Source organism: Lissotriton vulgaris, chromosome 4_1, assembly GCF_964263255.1.
Source record: "Lissotriton vulgaris chromosome 4_1, aLisVul1.2, whole genome shotgun sequence".
NCBI lineage: Eukaryota > Metazoa > Chordata > Amphibia > Caudata > Salamandridae > Lissotriton > Lissotriton vulgaris.
Genome location: NC_141691.1, coordinates 1,874,522,846 through 1,874,547,587, shown reverse-complemented (window position 1 = coordinate 1,874,547,587; position 24,742 = coordinate 1,874,522,846). Strand labels below are relative to the sequence as shown.

At 45.9% G+C, this 24,742-nt stretch overlaps 1 protein-coding gene across 1 annotated transcript in view; it reads left to right on the top strand.

Annotated features, from left to right (window-relative positions):
• Positions 1-24,325, top strand: part of WASHC5 (WASH complex subunit 5) — a 402,037-nt gene extending 377,712 nt beyond the window's left edge. The window contains exons 28-29 of the mRNA XM_086966205.1: positions 10,673-10,760; positions 23,930-24,325. Coding sequence (XP_086822331.1) covers positions 10,673-10,760; positions 23,930-23,986 — 145 coding nt within the window. The 3' untranslated portion in view covers positions 23,987-24,325. The remainder of the gene's footprint in view (positions 1-10,672; positions 10,761-23,929) is intronic.
• The last annotated feature ends 417 nt before the right edge of the window (positions 24,326-24,742 follow it).

Here is a 24,742-nt window from a genome sequence, read left to right as displayed (position 1 = left end):
CTCCCTCAAGCTAGAGTTGTTTGTTGTACTTTACCCCATCGTCTTTGTGGCATTGGCGCTGTGCTGTGGCTTACTTCCACAGCAATATTATAACACTTAAGCCTGCCGTCAAGGGCTATAACGGTTGTTAAAAGCCTTTTTCCTACGTCATAGGCCCGAGTCGCAGGTATAGCCCTTAGTAGCCGCTGGCTGCGCATCTAGATACCTGGATTAATGGTGGGCAATGCCTTGTGCTGCACAACAAAAAATTATGATGACAATATTTTAATGTTAACTAGTTTCAGCTGTTATCTATCGACCTTCACTGCACACAGGTCTCCACAGTGATAGCAGTGGTACCCTGATTACCCCACCCAAGCCGGAAACCTGCCTCCACTTGCAAGCATCTGCTGTGTGCTGCCTGTTAATTATACAAACTGAAAACAGAATGTTTCCTGGATCGATTCTGCCTCAAGTTATATATTGCTACGTTATAGTGCTATGGTAACAGTATGGTCTTCTCTATAAGATTTGAATGGTAATCACATTGTTGACTTAGGCATGATGAGAGGCTGCCCAGGCCGACAACAGATACGCTGCTCAAATTTATATTCACGCACCAGCTCGCGGCCTTGTCAGAATCTAAAGTTATGGACCCATGTAGTTTTCTTTCTGATAAAGGTGGACACTTTACCTAAAGGTTGGACTGTGATGAATCAGTGTATTCAATTAATTTCCATTCAAACATCTCTAGCGGTATAAACAACAATACAGAGGTAGAGCCTGATACTTCCGATCAGACATGTAGAACTTTGAGGAGATGAACAGCATTTGGCTCTTTTGAATGATGGGGCAAGAAAGAAAGCTGTGGCTATCAGGAAAATGCATTCAAGACACATCTAACTACATTGAAATATTTTCTTAGACATGGTTGCAAATGTCTGCAAGCATATTGTCTTTTAAAAGCAACATTTAGAAGTTTTGATAATGTGAAACAAAAGCTGATCTCATGGCTGGCGAATGCTTGAACCACTTGAATGCACTTTAAAAGATTAACCACCTGATTTGTATTTGGTTCTAAATGCAAGACCTAGATGGAGATGACTTTTTATAAATTCATTGATGTTGTATGAAACAAACTGCACAGTAGTGCTCGGCTAGAGCAAAATCGTTTAGTATGTGGACCACAAGCAATACTTTTGATAAGATTAGCAACATCAGCCAGTGGGTGTTGCAGAAAACAGTACATAGATGTGCTTACTGGAGTTAATATTTCACAATAGTATAATAGCAAAAGTGTGCTTTAGGTTAGCAGATGATTCTATTTCCCTCAATGATTAATTTGTTTCAGATCGTGGTTTTTAGGTGTGTTAGTTTAGAAAATACACTGATTTGACCGAAGACCACAAATCCCAGAATACACAGAGATGGCCAATGAAAATCCAACTTTTGGCTTATCTGGTTAACCCACTGTAGCTAAAACCAGAGGACACTTAAGCCACTGAGCTAAAAAGAACGCAAAAAGAACAAATGATGGAAGAAATACTGAGACAATCAAACATTAACCACCAGTCACAGTTCTGGGTTAAATCCATTTTTTTTTTGCACGCTACGCCATTCCAGTTTAGACCAAGCTCTATGCAAATCAGTCTTGACCCTGCTCCCCATGGGAACTGTTCAGCCCAAACTTCCAGGCCAGGTCCTCCCTAGACCAGAAATAAGCATCATGGGACCGGTTTCAGGGTTCCACCCCTCATCAGCCAGGCTAGCTTAAATCGGGTGGCGTGCACGGGACCCATGTCTGGGCATACCCTTCCAACATCTTTTATAATATACCTGTTTTCTGAGTATTTCTCATGAAAACGAAAATTCAGATTAACAAATGGAGGCTGTTAGACCGGTGATCCTTAGGGTGGTCTCTCCCCCCAAATGTTTTGCCTGCTTACTTCCACTTTTTGCTGAACCTATTTGTTGGCTTTAGGGCTCTAAGCACTTTACTACTGCTGATCAGTCCTAAACTGCATGTGCTTCTCCCCTAAACATGGTGACATTGGTGTGTACATGATTGGCATATTTAGATTACTTAGAAGTCCCTTGTAAAGTGGTGATCTAAATGCTACTAGTGGGCCTGCAGCACTGAGGACTGGTTGTGACACCCACGCAAGTAGCCTTTCAAACCTGTCTCAGGCCTGTCATTGCAAGGTCTGTGTGTGCAGTTTACCTCTGCTTCTACTTGGCATTTAAAACTACTTGTCAAGCCTTTAACTACCCTTTTATTACACATAATTCACCCCTAAGATAGACCCTAGGCATCCCTAAGGGCAGGCCGCTGTTTAACTAAAACGTGGGACATGCACTTTTAAGTTTTAAATGTCCTTGTAGTGACAAACTGCTAAATAATTTTTCACTACCATGATGCCTACTCCTCTCGTAGGCTAGCATTGGGAATTCCTTAAAACACTTAAGCTGAAATTCTGGATCAGAAAGGGGTAGCTGCCTCATGTTTCATATCTTTGGAATGGTAATGATATTTCCTCTTTGATTGTAAAGTTAGATTTAACAATACTATTTCAGAAATGCCACTTTTTGAAAGTGGACATTTCTCTGTTTCTACTGCTCTGTGTGCTTTGCAACCTATCTTTAATACATGTCTGAGATGGGTGACAGCTACACTTTGTGCATTCCCTCTAGACAGCCACAAACACAGGAAGGGTGGGTGTGACAGAGAACTTATCTGCATTCACCTACATTCTGTGCTGACAATCACATCGGAATAGGCAGTGTCCTGTGTCCCACACAAAGGCCTGATTACCCCCCACAGAGAGCCTGACAGACAGGGCTGGGATGAAAGGGGACCGATGCACTTCAAGGGCTTGCTTTGAAGTCACCCCCACTTCAAAGGCACACCGGGGTATAAGTACATAGGCTCTGACCCTACCAAGACAGTACACCACTGCACCTGTGAAGAACTCTGCCAGGAGTAAAGACTGCTCTGTTACAAGGATTACCACTTTTCCTGTCTGCTGCTCTGAAGGAACTGCTTCCTGCATCAGTGAGCTACCCTCCTGCCTGCTGCTCTCTGCCTTGCTAAGCACAAGGATTGGGGGCATCTCACTTGAACCTAGAGTGACTCCAAGGGCTTGCTGGCTTGCCACCTGTTTCTGAAGTCTCGGGGATCATCAAAGACTTCTTACAACCCTGCTGCTGCTGGACTCTACCATCTGTGGGTCCTACTCTGCCTGAGGTGCCAATCCAGTCCGAGGCCTTAAAAGTGGATTCTGCAGCTGGTTTGCTTCAAAATCGATGTAGTGACGAATTTGCGCTGATCAGAACCGTCGCAGTGCCCTTTGATGCCGACACAGTGCTGATCTGAGGACATTTCTTCGCGGTTACACAACGATACAGGACTCGACTGCGAGGTTGGATGACGATGCAGTGCCTGCATCGTAAAGGGGTTCGACTTCTAAGCCTTCTTCGACTGCGCGGATCAGAACCGAAACATCACCTACATCCACAAGATCGATGACTCATCACCTCCTCAGCTCCTTGCATCAAGTCTTTGACGTTGAGGCTTGCTCCATCCAAGGTACTTTGTCAGTGGGACCCGCATGAGTCCTGTAGCCTGCCTGCCCTCCATCACGATCAGCCTGACCTTTGGATTTAGCCCAGTCTAACTCAACCCCAAGTAACGCCTTAGCACTATCAATGTCTAAGCACTATTTTTGGTTTATTCTTTAACCCCTTGGTTGCGGCGGTAATTCCGCCGCAGCGCTAAGGAAGGGGGGGTCGCGCGGCGCTGCCATGCTCGTGACGGAACCACTTCGTCATGAGCCTCGGACGTGCTGTGCTTCTGACGGAGTGGTTCCGTCACAGCCCCGCCCGCTCAATAGAACGCTCAACGCAGGCGCGGAATCGCTGCCGCGCAGGCGAGCCGGCTGGGCCATGACGGAACCACTCCGTCATTAGCACAGCCCGTCCGTGGCTGGTGACGGAGTGGCTCCGTCACCAGCACAGAAGGGATTAAAAACTCATAACTCCGGTTCTACTTATTGGATTTTTGTCATTTTGGTCTAGTTTTACTCTCAAAATTATGCTCTATTTTTCAAAGACGGTCTGGAGTATTTTTGTGATGTTTTCATTGTGTTCCACTGTGTGTGTGTGTGTGTGTGTGTGTGTATGCGTGCGTGTGTTGCATAATTACTTTACACATTGCCTCTTTGGATACGCCTAACTGCTCTGTGTCAGTCTACCAGAAGATGACAACAGGATATATTTTAGTGTGTTTCTAGCTTACCCTGAATAGGATTGTGGTCCCTACCTGTACAGGGTCCAACTAGAGACCCAGTTTCTAACAGAGGCATTGATCGAGCTGCATTTCCACCACAAAATGTTTACAGTCCGTCAATTAGAAAGGCTGCATACGAATATTTCTATTGCATTTTAGTAGGCATTCACAATGGTGCATGTCCGAGGCTAAAGAGAAAGATTTCTGCAAAACCCAAGCAGTATCCTTGTAATACAAGCTTTGGGTCCATAAAGCAGATGTATATTTTCAATTGAGTTTTGCCGTATTCTGCTTGATTAGTGGTCTTATCCGTGCCACATATGTACATTAGTAAAGCATGTGAAAGTGATCAAATGTAACAATAGTTATGGCATGCATCTTTAAGTGAAAATCAGTTACCACTTCCTTTTATTTAATTTTATATGTCTGCTTTCAGTCTTTTCTGGATTTTCCACCTACGTGGCACTTAAGCTCTCCTGTTGTGGCAGATGAAACCTTAGAACCGATGGAAAAGAATAACATTACCGCTAATGCAAAAGATGTTCTACAGCCAGAGGCTCATTCAAAATTGACCACAGGCTAACCAGAGGCAATAGGAAGGCTGGGCTTCCAAAAGATGTAACAGTTGATCAAAACCGCTCAAGGAGCAAGTTCCTAAGGATTACGCCCACAGTGGTGACATCCTGCAGAAGGAAGGCAGTACTTTCAAGCCAGAGCATGAGGAAAGAGCCAGTCTGCAAAGGGATCTGGCACCCCACACAGATAGAATGCAGATTGTAGGAAAATCACCTCTGACAAGTGGGTTTTTCAACATTATAAAACATGGACATCAAGCCAAAAAAGAGGGCTTACACAACCGAAGAATTACAACTATACAACCGTAAGTGCAAGATGTTTGAAGAAGGGGCATTAGAGAAAGTACCAAGAGAAGAACCTGGGATTTACTCTGTTTACTTCCTCATTCTCAAGCAGGATCTGAACTTAAAACCTATTTCAAACTTGAGATTTCTGAACAAGTTCATCAAGAGGCACCCATTCAAGATGACCGCCTTATAAGAAATCCCCCGCTGTTACAGAAGGGAGATTATATGGCCACCAAGTATGCCTACTTCTGCATCTTAATGAACTCCAACCACAAAAGATATCTTGCGTTTGTGATGGGTAACTCTCATCGTCTAAATAATGCTGCTTGGAAAAAAAATAGGCACCCGGGGTGCTCACAAAATCAGCAACCTACATGCTTACCCCTCCCAGGATGAATGATTGGTAAAGGCGAGCATGCAAACAGTGCCAGAGCGTGAAAAGAATACACATTAGGGTTCTCAGTAAACATGGAGAAATTCTCCCCACAACCAGAGAAGTAAAATACCTTCTTGGGGCAGAGGTCCAACTGACCAAGGCAAAAGCCTACCATGTACAAAAGAGTCATGGCACTGACAGAGCAAGTTCATCTTGTCAGATAGCACAATCTATGACAGTGATTCCCTTTGCCAGCCTACATACAGTAACAAGGCCCATCTAAGTGTTGTGGTTAAAGTTTAATTATCACTTTCCACAGGGAAATGAGAAGATCTACTGACTGTGAAAAGGAAGTTGCACGAGGAAATACTGTGGTACACATTACAAAACATTACAATAGGTATGCTGTTCAAACAACCAGACACCACGATGATCATCACTATACCTGCATCTCACAGAAGGAGGGGTGCACATATATGAAACCTAATTATGATGCACTAGACCCTCCAAGAGGCTGTAAAACACATAAATATGTTGAAACTGAAGACAGTTTTTCCAGCACCCTAAGAATTCAGAGAAAGTAGTACAAATCCAAACAGACAACACAACTTGTGATGCACTGTCTGAACAAGCAAGCAGCACAAAGTCACACATCATGTCCAAGCTGGACTTACAGAAATGGGCGATTCAGAGGACGTTCTTCCTAGTAGTGATACTCCTACCAGAGCAACAAAATGCAAAATGTAGTAGCAGACAGATTAAACTTACAATAAGGAATCTCACATGAGTGGGAGCTACACCAAAGTGTGGTGGACACAATTTTGAAAACTTGGGGAACACCACAAATAGATCAATTTCGCAATAGAGGCAAATGCAAAATACCGAAGCTTCGAATCCAGGCATTTAGGTATTCTTACTTGCTATCCCACAGAAAAACCCTGTTAACTTATCAGATATAGTTGCCTGCGCCTTTTTACTAGTCCCCTTTGTGCCAGTGGTGATAAAGAAATGTAAGCAAACAGACATGACTCGGATCCTAATATTCTCAGAGTGAGTCAGACAGACATGGTACTCGGACCTTGTAGAGAGGTCGGCCAACTATAAAAAAACGGTGTTTCAAAATCTGTTAACACTGTAATGGGCTAATTTGTGCTATCTAGAACCAACTAATCGCAGCCAAGCAGCCTGTATCCTGAGCACTGAGATTTTCGCCACTTCAGCCTACCAGATAGGTGTATAGAGGTCCTAGGAGAGGTAAGATGCCCCACCACAAGCAAATTCTCTTCAGCTAAATGGACCAGATTTTTTTTTTCTGGTGCAAAAAAAAAAGAGAACCAGTTATATAAACTGGCAGGATGCACAAGTATTCTAAGATATTTGATGAATTTACTAGATGCAAAACCTTTGTAGTTCTTTTTGGAAATACACTTTTGGCTATAATCATATATACCCATGGTACCTTGAGAAGCATACTTTTTGCAATAACAGTAATTAAAAGGTTCTGAGAGCGATTCCAGATCTCCTCCCGTGTCGAATCTCTACCTGGTTCTGTCACAGCTCATGAACCATCCTTTCGAACCAATGTACAAACTAGGCTTCAAAGTCCTGACAATTCAATTGACCTTTTTAATCATGATCACATTCCTGCATAGGGCGAGCGAATTGCAGGCATTAACTATCCAAGAACCCCATCTATACATGCATATGGATAGTGGTCATGAGAAGTAATCCACACTTCATTTTAAAGATGTCACTTTTCCTTCTGAACCATTAAATTCAATTACTTGCCTTCTTCCAGCACCCAAAAATAGATGCACTACTCACATTATTTGTGAGGAGAGCAGTCATATACTACTTACAAAAAACAGAGCTATGAAAGCTATCCCCTTGCAGTCAGACTCCTTACAAACAAACCAAGTGTGTATGGCACCAGAAATAAAGAGGCCACTCTCGCTTTTCTAGTGACTGTCTCCATCAACGACATATGCATGGCTACACCATAATATGCAATCCACACTTTCACAAAACACTGTTGCGTGGCTATCCATGCAAATTGGGAGTCAGTTCTTGGGCAGAGAGTACTGAAACGCTTCAGGCAATCCTACATAAATTTCACTTAATCTTACCTCGAAAGATTGATCCCACTACACAATATGTATACTGCAAGTGAGTATATAAAAGATTCTTGCTGCAAAAGAATACACCACTACCTGTGTCAAAGCCCCTTTCAGAGGGCCATGGGGAGCTGGGTCCAACCGTCGGGTTGAGGCCTTTTATTTCTAATGTCCAAGAATGCCTTCTGCCATTGAGATTCAGTGGTAGACGTGTACAAGCATTCTAAGACTCCCTCGGGGAGAGTTGTGGGGGATGGATATAGATTAGTAAACACAGCTCATCTGCATGCAGCAGAAGTAATAAATCCCTTTCCAACCAAATACTGTTATTACGAAAACAAGTATTCGTTTGCTAACTCTCCTCATTCAAAGGAAACTTACAGCATTCATAGATAACAACACATTTCCCCCTTGAGGTCTGGGCTCTAGTGTTTCATTGGCAAGTTCCTGTCCTTCCTGGTGCTCCTAATGTGATTGGGGTTATTCCCAATTTCCTGGTGGCTGCATCCAGGCAATGCTGAATAGTAGGCTTTAACTTAAGAGTCCATTCTGACTCTTCTATTACATTAAAACTGTCTTAGCGCCGCAGTGCTTTTTGCAGTGAGTCTTCCAGGGCCTAACAAGTTTTACCTGCTCCGTAAGAAAGGAAGTGTGCAGCATTTTGGAGGGTGCCATGTCTGCGGGCATTCTCAACAGCTCTCATCCTGCTCAGGTCAGTTGGCTGCACGTGAGCATTGCAGCAGCACCCGACAGGCGCAAGCCTCTGAGCCTATGCGGTCATTCTCCAGCAGGAATCAGGGGAGTTTCTGTGCTCCATCTGAAGGGTAAGTGCCCCACGCTCCCAAAAGGGGAAGGGAGGATCATTCAGTGCTCCTGATCTCAATGGTGGTTGGAGCCGCGATGCTTCCACAATGTTCTTACTTGATCCACTGGGTCAGGTCAGATGCAGTCCTCATTGTTCCTGGTGACCTTTTGGGTCACACAGTTTGCAGGCTCCTGCTCAATCCAAATGGCACAATTATTCCCAGCAGCGCATCGTGGCATATGGGGTTGCCACGCCACTGCCACAAAATTCTTGAGCATTTACCACACAGCAGTCTTTACCACAGAGCCCCCTTCTGGCTTACTTGATCGCTGCTACAGTGTCGCACAGGCTTCCACCCATAACGCACGGCAAACTTTACTTGATTGTTCCTCTTCTGGCATACAGTGGTTGCCGAATCAAGTTTGCACATGATCAACGACCCGACAAGTGCAGCAACCGTCTCCTCACACCTCACTTCGGAAGTCCACTCAACGGGGCTACCCACTGGATCCCGCTCCCTCCAACGCTCTTCTCTTCCTCACAGGGCACACTGGTCTTAGCAAGCAGGTGGACGCTGGTGCTGCAGGTCCAGAGCAGGTGGCCTTGGTTTCCTTCTTCCCTTGGTCGCCTTACCCAGCAGGGAGACTCGCAGGCCTTGGCCCCCAGTCCTCTTCACAGGACTGTGTGAGGAACTTCCCCTCTGCACACAGCCAGTCTGGCTGCTTGGCAGATTACTATTTTGGGGATCTCAACGTCTCCTTCTTATAGTCCATTTCCAGATACTAAATATCATTTAGGGTCTGGGATTTTAAGTTTTATTTTGGGATTCTGTTTCTTTCGAAGTACACACTTCCCCCTCTCCCTCTTCCCCTTGAAAAGCCAGGATTACAGCAGGAAATACTCCATAGCTGTTAGTCCCACAACACAGGCCACAGGAGGGGTTACAGTTCACACCTGGATATCATCCGTAATGATATGGGCATCATAAAGTTAATCCGGGACTCGCAGCCCCACTGTTTGATTCTCTGATCAACCCCATCTCCTTCCTGAGATGTGTCCAGGTCCTTTTCTTGTGATATCTCACTGAATCATAGAGCATCCTTTGAAGTGTACAGGGGGAGCTTCACTCTCCCTCTTCAGTGTGTCTCACCCAGCTCAAAGGATTGCTGCAATACACACATCTGCCTGAGGGCATTCCTCCACCTCCTCATGTCTTCACCATGCAGGCCTGGACCTCCCAAAAAAGAATACCAGGGTCTTTCGTGTAATGTGACATCAGGTAGCTGTGCCCTCATTGCATTTATGTACACAGCACACACACTGTCCAGCACTGTTACCTCCATGAATTGTGCCACCACCGACACACATACACTCGGAACCCACATTGTGCATTGAGTGTATGCACACTGCCCAGTATTGTAGCCTTTCTGTTTTACCACTTGCAGGCACACATGCTGCCAGCACACACATTTGCCATGTGCGTACTGCACAGCACTACACCCTTCATGTACTGCACTCCTTGCTGGTACACATACAGCCAGTACATGCACTCACCATGCACGCACTGCACAGCACTGTTCAATTCCTGTCCTGTACCCTTCCCAGCAACACACACAAAACCAGTGCAAGGTCACCTCTCTTGCACTTCTTAACACTGCACATCTAACTATGCAGTCCAAGGGTGATTTAAGCACACAGCAGTGGAACTTTAAAAAATGAGTGCGCCTGTAGGCCTCACTCCAGTGACACAGGACAAAAAAGGACCTCTTAATTTCTACTGATCACTACATGGTATACTGCCACCACAGCGCTTGTGCTGCTTAACTCCTGGTGAAGTTAGCAACCTTTCACACCATTAGGGCAGTGCTTTGGCTGACCCTCCCGGTGAAACAAGACTGCAATCCTTGAGACAGGCCTGTCATGGTGCACAAGCATTATCCGTGCAATTTTCTTGCTAGAGCTTTGTGTGACATTTCAGCTTCGAATAGGAAGTTTCATGGCGAAAGTCCTTCTGTACTCACCTTTCCACTACTTAATCTGAATTATCTATCTTTTCATTCTTCACACCTTGGCAAGATGTATATTTTGAAATCACTTTGTGTCAACATGGTCTTTCACTCCTCTAAGGAATATGAATATTGTATGCTTAGGTAATAATCAATCCAACTACTCACAATGCTCAAAAGTATTACAACTGACACATTAATATCACATATTATGTTTGTTCTATTTACCTGTTTTCTCTACTAGTCAAAAGATCCCTGAAATGCCTGCAGATGTCGTTGGTGCGTTGATGTTCCTTGAAGACTATGTCCGTAATACTAAGCTTCCAAGAAGGGTAAGAAATATTTTTTGACAAGTTCACATTTGGGTAGAAGTTGTTTTTTCTGTAAACTGTGTGTTTTGGGAACAGGACGTTATCCTAAGTAAACTGATCCCAGCAATATATTTGGAGCTGTTTAGTGATAGTCACTGTCACCATTACCATTGCTGTACTGTGCCACTTGTGATCCTATTAATTCTTTCATGACCACCAACTACAGAATTCTCCGACAGATGCATGGATGGTTAGATGGTAATTTCTTTTAAAGTCTGAGCAACCATGGCTAAAGCAGTAAGAATTAACTTTTTATGTTCATTTATTATCACTACTAAGAATTTGTATATGCATCTTAAATTTTAAGGAATGAACTTCACAGCTGTATACGAAGTATGTATTTCTGAATGCCTAATGGCTTTTGATTGCACATTACATGCTGTCCCATGTCTACCCAAGAGTACACAGAGTGTAACTGTCTGCGAAGAGTACTTGTGAATAGTGCAGATCCCAACTATTCTACTTTCACAGTACAGCTGTCCCGGTGGAGCAAACTGGGTACAATAAAATTACCCCTAATGTAGTGTATCCCATTATCAGGCTTCCCCGCCTTTTCCTCTTCTGCATATGTTCATCAGTGAACTCAGTATATCTATGTGGTGTTTTCTGTGGAATCACAAAGATGAAACTACAGTTACCATCTAAAATCAACATCCACCTTACATACATTTCAGATCATCTGTGGTGTACCAGTATATATCTGTATATATATATATATATATATATATATATATAAACGTGAAACAAGGCGTAATGAAGTCAGTTGAAGCATGGTGCCAATACTTCAAAATGTTAGTGTCTAACAAAATTCATAATACATTCTGGGAACGAGCTGCAAGGTGCTCAAAATCCACAACTGTATTTCAGACAGGCGTCTTGTTCATTCACAGAACTCTTTAGTCTGTTTTAATCTAGCCATTGCTGTTGGTGAAAATTTACTCTGAAACACATGCGCCAAACAAAGCCATCTCCAGTACTGGTACAAAGTCTCCAAGACAATTGTGACTATTATCTGTCTAGTTTACAAAAACTGATTAAAGTATCTCCTTCTATTAACTATAGATTTGGGCTTTCACATCTCCCAGTGGAAGATTAGACTCTGTGACAATATAATATCAGTTCTGGTACAAAGAAGATTCAGAACATTTTCTGATCTTGCCTCCCCCCAACGCCACTTCCAAATATCCCTCACTCCCCCATCTGTTACCTACTGATGGTCCTCTGTCTGTCGGTTCACAGATTGAAAGTAACATTGCAGATTCAGATTAAGCTCAATCAACCCCAGAATCCATAAGGGCTTTCTAAATATGGCACCAATAATGGAGCCCTAGTGTGTAGTTACTGTATCTTGATGTAGTATTCTTTAAATAGGTGCTTCTTCAAAGCTTTCATAAATTGGAACTGGATTGTGGCACTCCGATGGATAGAGGTATCTTAGGTGCATAGATGGAGTAGGCCTGTTGTCCTGGTTTTCTTCTTTTTTACACTTCTTTGTCTCTAGTCTGAGTGTGTCTAGCTATGCTGAGAACCATCAGAGATGGTGAGCTTCCCAGCCAGATAGGATTTTTAAATTATGTAGCTAGGTTTGATGATGGTGCGGGTCAACAAGGGGTGCCAGTGGAGTTAATTTAGGATGCTAGTGATGTGATCATATTACTTCAGGTCCTAGATTAGATGTGCTGCGGCATTTAAGATGTACTTAAGAAGGGTCAGTGTGAACTCTGTGAGCAGGGATTTCTCACCATCCAGATTTGAGAATACAGGGGCTTGAACAGCAGTTCTGAAGTCTTTCTTGAAGAAATGGTCTGACTTTTTTTAGAAGAGAGAGTTGGTCCCAATCATATTGATCTTCTAGGCAGTGAGTTCCTTGAGTCTGATGATAATAATAAATCAGATGGATTTAGCATAGGATGAAAGTTGGAATTTGAAGTTGTTAAGTCTCATGTCCTAGAACGAGGTTCGGAAATATTTCTTACCTCTTGTTCTTGGTAAATACTAGCATTTCTTTTTTGGTGGGGCTGGGCTTAAGTTAGATGTTGGACATCCAGGTCTAGATCACGTGCAGATAGTGTTTGAGGCTTTGGATGTCTTGACCAGAGGAGACTTTAAACTAGATGGACGAGGGAGGGTGGACAGGATCTTTAATGTCCTCCCTGGGTTGTGATCATCACATCAGACAGATAGGTTTTTCAAATCTTAGATCATGGCTATGCCCTGCTTTTTCTTTTTGCCCCGTCAAATATTGCTCTCACATCAGAGCGAATATCCAAAGAGCACCAGCCCATTCTGCTGCAGGATATGCAAGTGTTAGTCTCCAAGGGTGACATTAAAATGGTACTGGACTCAGTGAGAGTTAACAAGATTTTCCTCTTTCTATTTCCTTGTGCCGAAGAAGGATGAAGGTCTCTGGGGCGCTAGGTGGCGCACTAGCGGATGGCAGCCTTCCTGTGAGGCTCTCGCCACCCAGCGATATAAATCCTTTAAATTATCTGCTTATTGGCACTTTTCGGGGATTTGAGTTATATCCCTGTGTAGCTCTACCCTGCCGACGTCAGCTGCCCAATTCTTGGCGGGACGGCGACAAAACTGCGGCTGTGAGGCGCTGGTGATGGTGTGCCGGGAGCGACCTGTGGAGGTGCCCCTTCTCTGGGATCGGCCGTGACATCTACGCGAGCCCGTGGCTCTCCACGAGGCTGCGGGCCGCATTCAAGGGAGGGCTCTGAGCCGTGGCCTTGGAAGCCTGGGGACTACCACTGACATTGCCGCAACGGGAGCGGAGGCATCCCCGATCGACTCCTGCACCCCCCACTGAACCAGAGAAGGAGAGAATACCGCCTCGTGTGCCGGGCGGAGGTGAGCCGGGAGGGGCTTGGAGCTTGGCCCATCTCCGAGTTAGGTGTCCGCAGCTTGCATCTCAGTGACACCCTGCGCCCTGTCCGCTCTGCTGCCTCCCCACTGCCCGCATATCTACGGCACCACTCACTGACCTGACCTTACAGCACCACGGGGGTCATTTGGAGAGCTTCGGGACGGCCCTGCTGGAGAAGAGACAGTAGGCCTGAGACACCGGAGTGGGGAGCGGGGGCAGCTGGTTTGGGCTGCGGGACTACCGGGAAGACCGGATCCGATATTTCTTAAGACTGCCCACATTGGACATACCCCAGCTGGTGACGACGCTTTGAGAGGGGGGTGTAGAAGGCGAGATGCATCACAAGTGCTGTGGGCTACCTTGCACTGCGACTGGGGATGCTGCCATAACACCTCGCCCTGTTGGCTATTGGCGGAGGTGACAGGCGACGATCGGGCGTGAGTGTAGCGCGCCACGCCGGGGGCTGCAATGCTGCGTTGCTGATATCCACTAGGTAGGCCTAGCATCCTGAGGACGAAGCTGCATTGCTGGAGCCTGACATCAGACCACTATCTACCCCATTTACGTTGGCGCTTTGTCTCTCTGTGCTCCTTACCTCTCATCGGTCCTTGCTGAGAGAACTGGCGAGCTTACACCTGACGCTGACCACCTGCGCTACCACAGTCCTCTCTACAATGGGCAGGCCAGATGCGAAACAACCCAAACTTACCTTTGATGCTACTAAAAGATCATCTCGGGCGGCACAGGAACAGCAGAGCCAAGCAAGATCCGGGGGGTCACTTGGCGCAACATCCGAACCAGCTGCGGACCTGCAGGAAGTCCTTCGGGAGGTTCGCCAGGGGTTTGCCACGATCGCCGGCAAAGTAGACCGGAAGTCCTCACGTATGGATGCCATGGTCCATAAACTGGATGTGCACGAAGAGCGTTTGAGGCGGAACAGTGCATCTCGGACTCGGATGACACCACGGCTAGACACACCTCACAGCTCTCCAGAATGGACAATCTATTGCGGATAATTGGGGCTAAGAATGAGGATTTGGAGGCGAGAAACAGGCGCAATAATATTCGCATTTTAGGTATTCCGAAATCCACCAACACGGGGAAAATGGAAGAGTATGTAGAGAAATTACTACTAGCGGCAATTGGGACAGAGGCTTTTTCTCATCAATTTATAGCCGAAAGGGCACACCGTTCGTTAGGGCCCCGGCCCAAGCCAGGCACTGCCCCCAGACCCATCATTGCGAGGCTCCTGAACTATAGGGACAGAGATGTAGCTTTGAGAGCAGCACGAAGTAAAAATTCGCTATCATTTGATGGCAACTCTTTTACCATATACCCGGACTTCACGCCTATGGTTCAGGAAGAATGGAGAAAGTTTCTGGGCGTCAAGGCAAAATTACTTACACTCCAAATTGACTATGCTCTTCTCTATCCGGCACGCTTGAGGGTAACACACCAAGGCAGACAAATTCTTTACAAAGCCACAACAAGTGGAAGACTTCCTCAAACAGATTAAGAAATTGTCCTAATCTGATGGGGAGATGGAGAGCCCTCCAGACTCCCCCTTTGCGGTAGCACACGAGGTGGAATAATGAACATCCATCCATGTGTATGATTGGGAGGGACGTGACTTTTTTCAAGTACAGCGACTACTCTGTCCCCCCCTCACCCCCCGTAGTGCCTGATATTGGAATCTCTGGGCACCCCTCTTCCACACCTGCTAGGGCTACTGCCTTGGCGGAACTGACTCTGGGTGTGAGGGGTTGATGTGTTGCCACTTAGATATGGCCCCCAGCGGGAAATACCCACCGCCACCTGTTTTTTCAGGAACAGGACGATGTTGAGTCCCTGGTTGGGGAATGGTTCAGGGGGGGCCGTGGGGGAATGTAATATTGGCAGGTTGGGGCTGCTTCAGTGGGAGGGGGGAGGGAGAGGTGAGGATATTTGGAGTTTGAATGGTTTGACCTTGGTAGGCATATACAGCCTTGTGGCAGGGAAATGTACGTTACCAGAAGAAGCTATAGTAACATTAAATGCACAACGTTCCATGTTAATCAGTGAATGCACTGTAGAGATGAGACGAGCGGCGCCGCTGTTGATTTTGCCTTACTTTTCTTTGGTTGCGGCTGAATGGCTCTAGATAATAAGACACAGCTGAATATTGTGACGTGGAATGTTAGGGGACTAGGAGACCCTCTGAAAAAGCGTCAGGTGCTCACATATTTAGACAGACACAACACGCATATAGCAATTTTGCAAGAGACCCATTTTCTACCCCAACAGTCTAATATCTTTGCTTCCAGAAGGGCTATGCACAGAGTGTTCTCCTCTTATTCCAGCTACGCTAGGGGCACGGCCATATCGATTAAAAAACAAGTACCCTTTTCTCTGGTGGGCTCCAAGAGCGATGATATGGGCAGATATTGCATGATGTGGGGAAGCTTAGGCATGGAATCAGTCACACTGGTGTGCTGCTATGGACCCAATGTGGATGACCCCGACTTCTATTGCAACTTATGGGAAGCGGTAAACACTATTGGGTCGAACCACATTGTCTGTTGTGGAGATTTTAACATCACATACGCCCCATTTCTTGATAGGTCGCACCCTGCTGAGAGATATTTTAGCGGACCATCACCTTCTAGATGCATGGAGGCATATACATCACTCGAAACGAGAAGGTACATACTTTACAGCTCACTCAGCCACTTGGGCGAGGCTAGATTACTGGTTTGTTTCTCGAGGGCTTGGGCCTGCCATTTGCACAGCACAACACCTAGCCCGAACATACTCTGACCATGCACCTGTCAAGTTAGTGCTCTCCTCGGCGGACTTCAGCCTGCCGCGCAGTACGTGGCGCTTGAACCCCAAAATGTTGTTAGATGCTGTCTTCCAGGAAGAACTGCGCGAAGAGATACTGAGTTTCTTCAAACGTAATAAGGGCACGGTACAGGCCGTGGAGACCATTTGGGAGGTCTTTAAAGTCACACTAAGGGGGTATTGCATCTCCAAAGGGACGGGTGTACTCCGAGATATCATGAACACGCTAGACCAGATAGAACGGGACCTGAAAAGTCTAGAAGACACACCACAGCATACTCCAGATCAGGAAACTCCGGGGAAATTTAGGGCCAAACTCACAGAATACACAGAAGAGGCGCAGAGGGAGGCACATTTTAGGGGCAAACACTGGCAAGCTCGCAGATATGGAGAGGGGGAACGACCGGGCAAGACGCTGGCAGATGTTGTCCGTACACCGCGATATTCCAACTAGATCGTGGAGCTGGAAAAGGCAGATGGCTCGCGTTGCTATGACACGGCTGGTATGCTCACAGAGTTTACCAGTCACTATAAAGGGTTATATACCACCTCGGGGGCTCCGCGTATGCAGCTTGATGACTATTTAGGTGCTGTGGCTCTTGGATGGCTCAGCGATGTGCATCGTAATTTTTTGTGCGCACCGTTTGAGCTGGACGAAGTTCGTGAGGCCATAATGGGATTAGAGTCCGGGAAGGCCACAGGGATGGACGGCATCCCTGTCGAATTTTATAAAACTTGCATTGATATAATGGCCCCCATCCTTCGAGAAGTTTATGAAGAATCCTTGGAAGTGGGTTCTCTCCCCCCGTCAATGAGAGAGGCCCTCACCATATCTCTGCTGAAACCAGACAAACCGGCCCACCTCTGCGGTTCGTACAGGCCGCTATCCTTGCTCAACTGTGATGCTAAAATTCTGGCAAAGGTGGTCGCTAAACGATTGACCGTGCAGATCGAACACCTCATTCTCCCGGATCAGTCCGGGTTTGTTCCCGGACGGGCCACATCCCATAACTTGCGAACTCTTTTCACTATCATGAACAACGTAACCTCTGAACTGCCTTTAGCAGCAATTTTTTTTAGACACGATGAAAGCCTTCGACTCTGTTGAATGGCATTACATATTTGCGATTATGAGTCGGATGGGGTTTCCGCCGCTCTTCCTGTCCTGGATCCGACTTTTATATTAACAACCCGGGTCCAAAGTGCTAATCAATGGCCCGCTGTCACCGAGATTCTCCATCACTAGAGGGACACGTCAGGGATGCCCCTTGTCCCCACTCCTTTTTGCCCTAGCCACGGAACCCCTGGCGGCGCGTCTGCGTCAACATCATAACGCTATGGCCTTACAATGTAACATGCGGCAGATTCTAGTCTCTATGTATGCGGATGACATCACTCTTTATGTGAAAGATCCGCAGAATAATCTGAATACGCTCTTGCGGGAGTTTATAGTTTTTGGACACCTATCTGGAGTTCAAATAAACTGGGGTAAGTCCTGCATATTCCCCTTGACTGACTCCGTGGAGCGATTTCCGATAGACTTCCCATTGGAGTGGTGCGCAGACGAACTCCGATATTTAGGGATCGGCATCACCAGAAATAAGGAAGAGCTTATGAGGCTCAATTATGGGGTGGCACTCACCCGAATTACGGATAAAGTAAGTAGGTGGATTAGACTCCCACTGTCTATGGCAGGCAGGACATCGTTGATCAAAATGGTGATATTACTCCAGCTTCTATATCTATTCCTGAATATTTCCTTTTTTCTAGGACGTCATTTTTTCAAGGCCATTCGGTCTGAGATGATTCGGTTAGTGTGGGGAGGCAAACAAGCCAGACTGAAATGGGCCGTGTTGATTAGACCATACTCGACGGGCGGCTTCGATGTACCTGATTTTGAACTATATTATACTTGTGCTCAGGCGCACTACTTTTGGATACACCAGCCCAAATATATGCCACAGCTGGCAGCGGAACACTGGCTTGTCCATCCAATACCGATAGAGGGCGCAATATACATGGATTTACCTGCCCGAGAACGCACTCAGACGACTTTGAATGCCACAGTCACGGCGTGGCAGCGCATTGCGCGCCAATTTGAGGCCCACATAGCATACTCACCGCTATTACCTCTGGTATACAATCCAGATATGCCCCTCTTGCAAGAAGTCCTTTTTCAGAAATTGCAAGACCGCACGTCCATTAAATGCTGGGGGGACCTGTATGAGAATGGGAAAATCCATACTTCTGATAGCATGTTTCAAGATGCACATCGCAGACCGCTCGATGTTTTCTTATACATCCGTCTTAGACAGGGGGTTAGATCCCTGCATGCAGAATTTCCGGATGAGCCTCCACTGCTTGTACCTCTGCAGACGCTGCTGCAGCAACCTGTGCCGAGACGGCTGGTATCCTTGCTCTATCGTAATATACGCACTCAGCATAAACTTGAGGCTACGCCGTCACGCGCTAAATGGGAGGCAGAACTTGGCACTCCCATAACTGAAGAGCAATGGGAATACTGTTGCTCGCAGACTGAAAGGATTTCGGCCAGCAGCAGGTTGAGGATCATACATTATAAGTATCTCCACAGATTGTACCACACCCCGGTCAGTATGCATAAGCACCTACTACGAGATAACGATAGATGTGACAGATGTCATGCCCCCCAAAAGCTGATTTTTTTACATTTGTCCTGGAATGGCCCGGCGGTGCACAAGTACTGGGCACAGGTATTTACAGCATTACCCCGCATGACAGACTTACACATAGAAGCAACACCATTAGTCGCCTTGCTGAGTCATGTCAAACATATTCCGCTAGCAATTGGCCGCTATACAACGCTGGCATTGTTAATGGCAAAAAGACGTGTTGCCTGCAGATGGAGCAGGGGGAGGGTGCCGAAGTTTAAAGACTGGCTAAATGACCTGATTGCCAAGAACAATCTGCCCTGCATGCTGAACTCTTGCCTATCTCATCTAGGCCCAGGGACATCTGGTCGCCACTAGTAACTTAACTGCAGTTGACAGCTCAGAGCGGAGAGAGCCGGTAGATGATATGCAGTAAAGGGTGCTCACTTGAGCACCCTTTACTGCATATCATAACCTGGGGATATAAGTACTGTGTATATGGAATGCGCTGTGATTGCCCCCCAACAGTTCTGTAGCTATTGATTGACGACCGAGAATGGAAAGTGAGGTGTCTATGTTTCCCCTGAGAACTCGTCTACCCCCCATTATTTCAACAGGTTGTGATCTGCTGTTCCTCAGAAGCGTATGCCAGGGAGCCTCTTAGTACAACGCGGCCGGCCTGAAAAGGTTGTAGGCGACTTGCTGTGTTAACTTGTCTTCATTATGCACTTTCTGATATATATAATTGTTTGGCATATTGTGATGCTGCCGGCCAGAGATTGGTTGTAGGCGCATGGCTGTGTATTGTTGAGATCTACCAATAAAGGTCTTTAAAACGTAAAAAAAAAAGGATGAAGGTCTCAGGCCTACTTTGGTTCATCAACCTCTACATACCTTCCTGCTAAAGTACAAATTAAAAAAAGCTCACACTGGCCCAGAAATTGGCTGCCCTGGACCTGGGTGACTGGATTGTGTCCTTGGCCCTGCCGCACGCTTTTTTTCCTATACCCATCCCACGGGCTGGAGGCGACGAGTGAGGCGGCAGAGGCAAGCACAGAGCGGAGCCACTGATAGTAGCTGATGGCTTTCAGATATGCCCGTCCTACAGTCCCATAGATGTTACCTGCTGTTCGAGGTAGGCCAGTATCATTTTCAGTTTACTGTGTTTCCTCTCAGTCTCACCAACGCCCTTTGGATGATCACAAAATTAATGGCTCCTCAAATAGATGTTGAAGGCAGGCTCACCATGGTCAGTCATGAACCACTTAAGACAATGTAGAACCTCCTGAAATCTTTGAGGGTCACTATAAATGAGCCAAAGTCTCTCCTGACTCTGCAGAGGTGTCCATTCATTGGCAATATCCTGGACACAGTGCCAGGGCCTTTTCCCCTTCGCAAGGGGTTGAGGACCTTTGGGTTAAGTACCCATTGTTTCAGCCTCCGTCTTGGATCTCTGCGAGAGCTGCTTTGTGGCTTCTTGATGTCTTAATAGCATCTTGCATCCTCCTCATCAGCTACACCAGGTAGCACATGTCAAGCTCTGCAAAAGAACATGAAGTTTCAATGGGCTCAGCATCAAGATTTGAAAGAAAGGTTTCATCCATATCTTGGAGGAGACTGTTCATGATCTGCAATGGTGGTTGCTTGATCGGAATTGGTCCAGCGGCAGGCCTCTCTTTGTTCCCCACTCTGAGCTGACAGTGGTGACAGATGCATTCCTTCTGGACTTCTGGAGGAGGTAGCGATCAGGAGCTCAGCACCATATCAATCTTTTGGAGTTGCGGGCCATTCGTCTGGCTCTGAATGCTGCGAAAGCACTCCCTCAAGGGGAGGCTGGTGGGGATTTTCCCAGAAAAATCAACAGGCATGTGGCATTGTAACAGGAAGTGCAGCGTGTGGTCCTGGGTCCTTCGACAGGATGCCAGTACCTCTGGAGTTGGTTGACATACCAGGGCATTTTCCAAATTTAGAAACTACCTGGCAAGGATCCCTGAATACTAGAGCAGAGAAGCTGAGCAGGCGGCCCCTGGCAAATCATCTGACAGTGAGGAGAACCATAGCGAGATCTTTTTGTCTCTGTCAAGAATTTGCAGTGTCAAAAGTTTAGCACGTTGTAGTTTCCGCAAAAACACTTGCTAGGGGATGTGTCCTGGCAGGAATGGAGCACTGGACTCATGTATGCATTTTTAAAGATTTGACATGTTCCTTTCCAAACTGTTTCAGATGCCATTAGGAGATCTTAAATTTGCCTTGATGTTTTCGCCCTTTGATCTGATGCACAGCTGCACGCTGGTCCTGGCTTTGAAGACCGTCTTCCTCATCCCAATTACATTAGCTCATTGTGTGAGTGAACTCACAAGCATGCTCAAATATAAATATTCCTGGCATTGGACATGATGCTACAGGCATCTAGTTAGTACCCCCCAAAAAACAGCAGCAGTGGTGCAGGAAGAAGCATCAGTGTTATCACATCCAGTTCCACCATCAAATTTCATCTGCTAGAAAAAAGATTGGAAGGTTTCAGTGATGAATCGCTAGCAGAAAGCCAGATTGAGGCAGTATTTTGATTATTTCTTGATTTAAACTGCTCACACTACTGTATTCCCTAGAAATAAAGATGATGTCAGTGAGGCAGGTAACCACCTCCTACAAATGTATACAGACATGGGATTGTACAAGGACATTCTCTGGCTTACCATCTTCAAAAGAACAGCCATCTGATGACCATACACAGTGGTGATAATCAAGATTGCACAACTTTTAACCTACATCATCTACCCAGGGCCACCTTTGTTTTTCCTCACTGCCCAGCCATTTAAAAAGAATGCTCATCTCATTTTTTTGTAGACGTACATGCATGTTACGTGCACCTACACAATGACTGCATCAGTGTAATTAGAAAAAATCCTGTAGCCATGCAGTATGCATTGTTGATGATGTACAGCATGGCTAGCATCCTTTGGCAAAGCCAATAAATCCCAAAGGTGAGACCTGCTGGCTTTGCCAATCCTTGATATTGTCTGCGCCGCAAAAGAATGGAATGACCGGCACATACATTTAAGGTTCCCACCAAACCATTTTTCCTTTAGGGAACTTTCAAGACATGGCTTTTCAACCTAACAATCAGCACTATTCATCTTAGAAGAACTTCTGGATACAACGCTGGTGCCCATGAGACCCTTGGTGTAGGAGTCATGCTTTGCAAAATTGTTAACATAACGTTGTTAGTTTACTGTTTCATCCCACTGGGCCCACCCTTTTTAAAACGTGTTAGCCTAGAAATGCCTCCAGTCCAGGTTGCTTGGCACGTTGGATCATGTCTGAGTTGGCACCACCGGGGGGGCATTGCTGGATTATGGACAATGATAGTTAAACGATACCACTGCAAACTAAATATAGGGTTTTTAACCGTTGCCGCACAATGTGCCCAAATCCCACACTTAGAGGGTCCATATCTTTGATTATCTGGGAGTTACCCTTATTGAACACTTTAACTGGTACACACACTTTAAGAAGTATAGCATCAGGTTAGAGCAAATCTCAGGGGATGTAGTCATTTGAAAAGGGCTCACCTTTTCGCACCATCTCTCCAGCATAACAAGTCTATTACTATTAGGCATTAGGTTCAGCTATGGAGACATAGGGATACTTCCCCTCTCAGCTTAGCTGAAATTCGCTTCATGTGGGAATTTACCGGCCTTCCCTTTAGCACCCCAATGCTTCCCTTTAGGTTGGACATGGGGCAAAAAAATATAGTAGATGTAATTGGCTTAAGGCCAAACCTTTATTTGAAGAGATTCTGGGTCACCCCGGCCTGCTTGAGATATTACACCTAGTGGGTGCTAAAGACATTCTGCGGTAGAAGAATGTGAAGTTGACCCTCCCAAATATTGGACTGACACAGCTGTGGGATGCTCCCTTTGAGGCTTGTGTGATCCGTAAGGCCCAAATTAAGAGCACATATTGGCAAGACAAATTGAGTTTACTGTTCAGTCTGTCTCATCTGGGTTCCCTGACCTCGCTATTCCTTCGGTAGAAGGAAGCATTTGAGCAAGAGCAGTTTTTAGATGAAATTGAGCCTGCAGATTGCTAGAAAGCTCTATTTGCAGTTCAGATATGAGACCCTCTCACTTTCCTCCTTCACAGCCAGTTGGGGGCGTGCACCTAGGTCTAGTACAGAGCAGTGCCCATCATGTTCTGACCGTTAAGAAAAAAATCAAGCATGTCCTATTTGTTTGTCCCGCTTACCAGAGTATTAGGAAATAATACATTGTACCACTCTGTTCTAATTTAGGGATCAAGATTCTTAGAGCGGCTCTGAGAATTGTAAAAACTGGTGCTAGCCAATGCATGATCTTTGTGGTCTCACAGTTTTTGCCTGCCATGTGGAGGATTAGACAAAAAGCATCTTGGGCAGCAACATCTAATGCTAATGATCTATCTAGTCTCTCAATGGGCTAGCTAAATTAGTTTTTATGCTATATTTGTATTACTTGTTTTATCTGGCATATGTACGTTTTATATTTTATGTATTTTATCTGCCCATACATTTTTAACTGTGTTGCAGCTAAAAATAAAAATGTACGGCCTGCGGCCGAGCTGCTTTCCAGGGCCAGTTTCGGCTGATTTTGTTACAGGGGCTGATATTACAAGCCCCCGGTAACAAAAACGGTCCCACAGGGGCCCAAACCGGCCCCCACCCGGGCGGCCCACCGGGGAAACGCCCACTGCCCGCTACGGCCAATCTAGCCCTGGTGTAGAGGATCTGTTGTTTCTAAAGCCACCTTCTAATCAGTGTGTTTTCTTTACAGGTTATTGAAGCGCACGTGCCCAATTTTATTGTTGACGAATTCCGGACAATTCTGTAGTCAAACCAGCCCTACGTTTTGGAATCCGACCCTTCGAGGGCACTTAACGCACGGCTGGGCTGTGCTGTCGCACGTGTCCACACCCAGTGCTCAAGACTCCCCTGTCAGTGACGCCATCTCACAGCGCCGGACCATGATGAGATCACAGAACTGCAGACCACACGAGGAACATGCACTAGAGAATGTACAGTAGTCACGCCGCTTCTGTCTCCACATATACTAACGGACATACGGAATTCAGTTTGTACAGATTTTGCAAACAGATGCATTTAGTTTTCTGATATAAAAATATTTGTGAAAGTTGACCTTTTCTATAATAATAAAACTGTGACAATAAAATAAGCCATGCTCATTTTCTTTTACATTCTCAAAATAATGCTGCAGCCACATCATGGAAAGCATCTTTTAAGGTTGGCAAGTGGAAGAAGGGCCTTGTGCGGGGAGGTGGCTGATATAAACGTTTCACATCTATAAGTAAACCGCTGATGCCACATAATCTGTTAATTGCTTATCAAAGGCGTGGTTACGTTTCACGGTAGATGAACATTTCCACAGCAGAGGAGGCCACAGCACACAATGGGCAACCCACATTGTGGACATGTGAGTGGTGTGAGGGGAGCACAAGAGTGCGGCCGGACATACAACTTCCAGGTCTGGACTGGTACATGGTGGACACGCTTATAGATGAACTCAGGACACGAGTTGTTGGCGACGTGGTTAGATAGGGTAAAACCTCCATTTTTTAGAGGAGGTCCA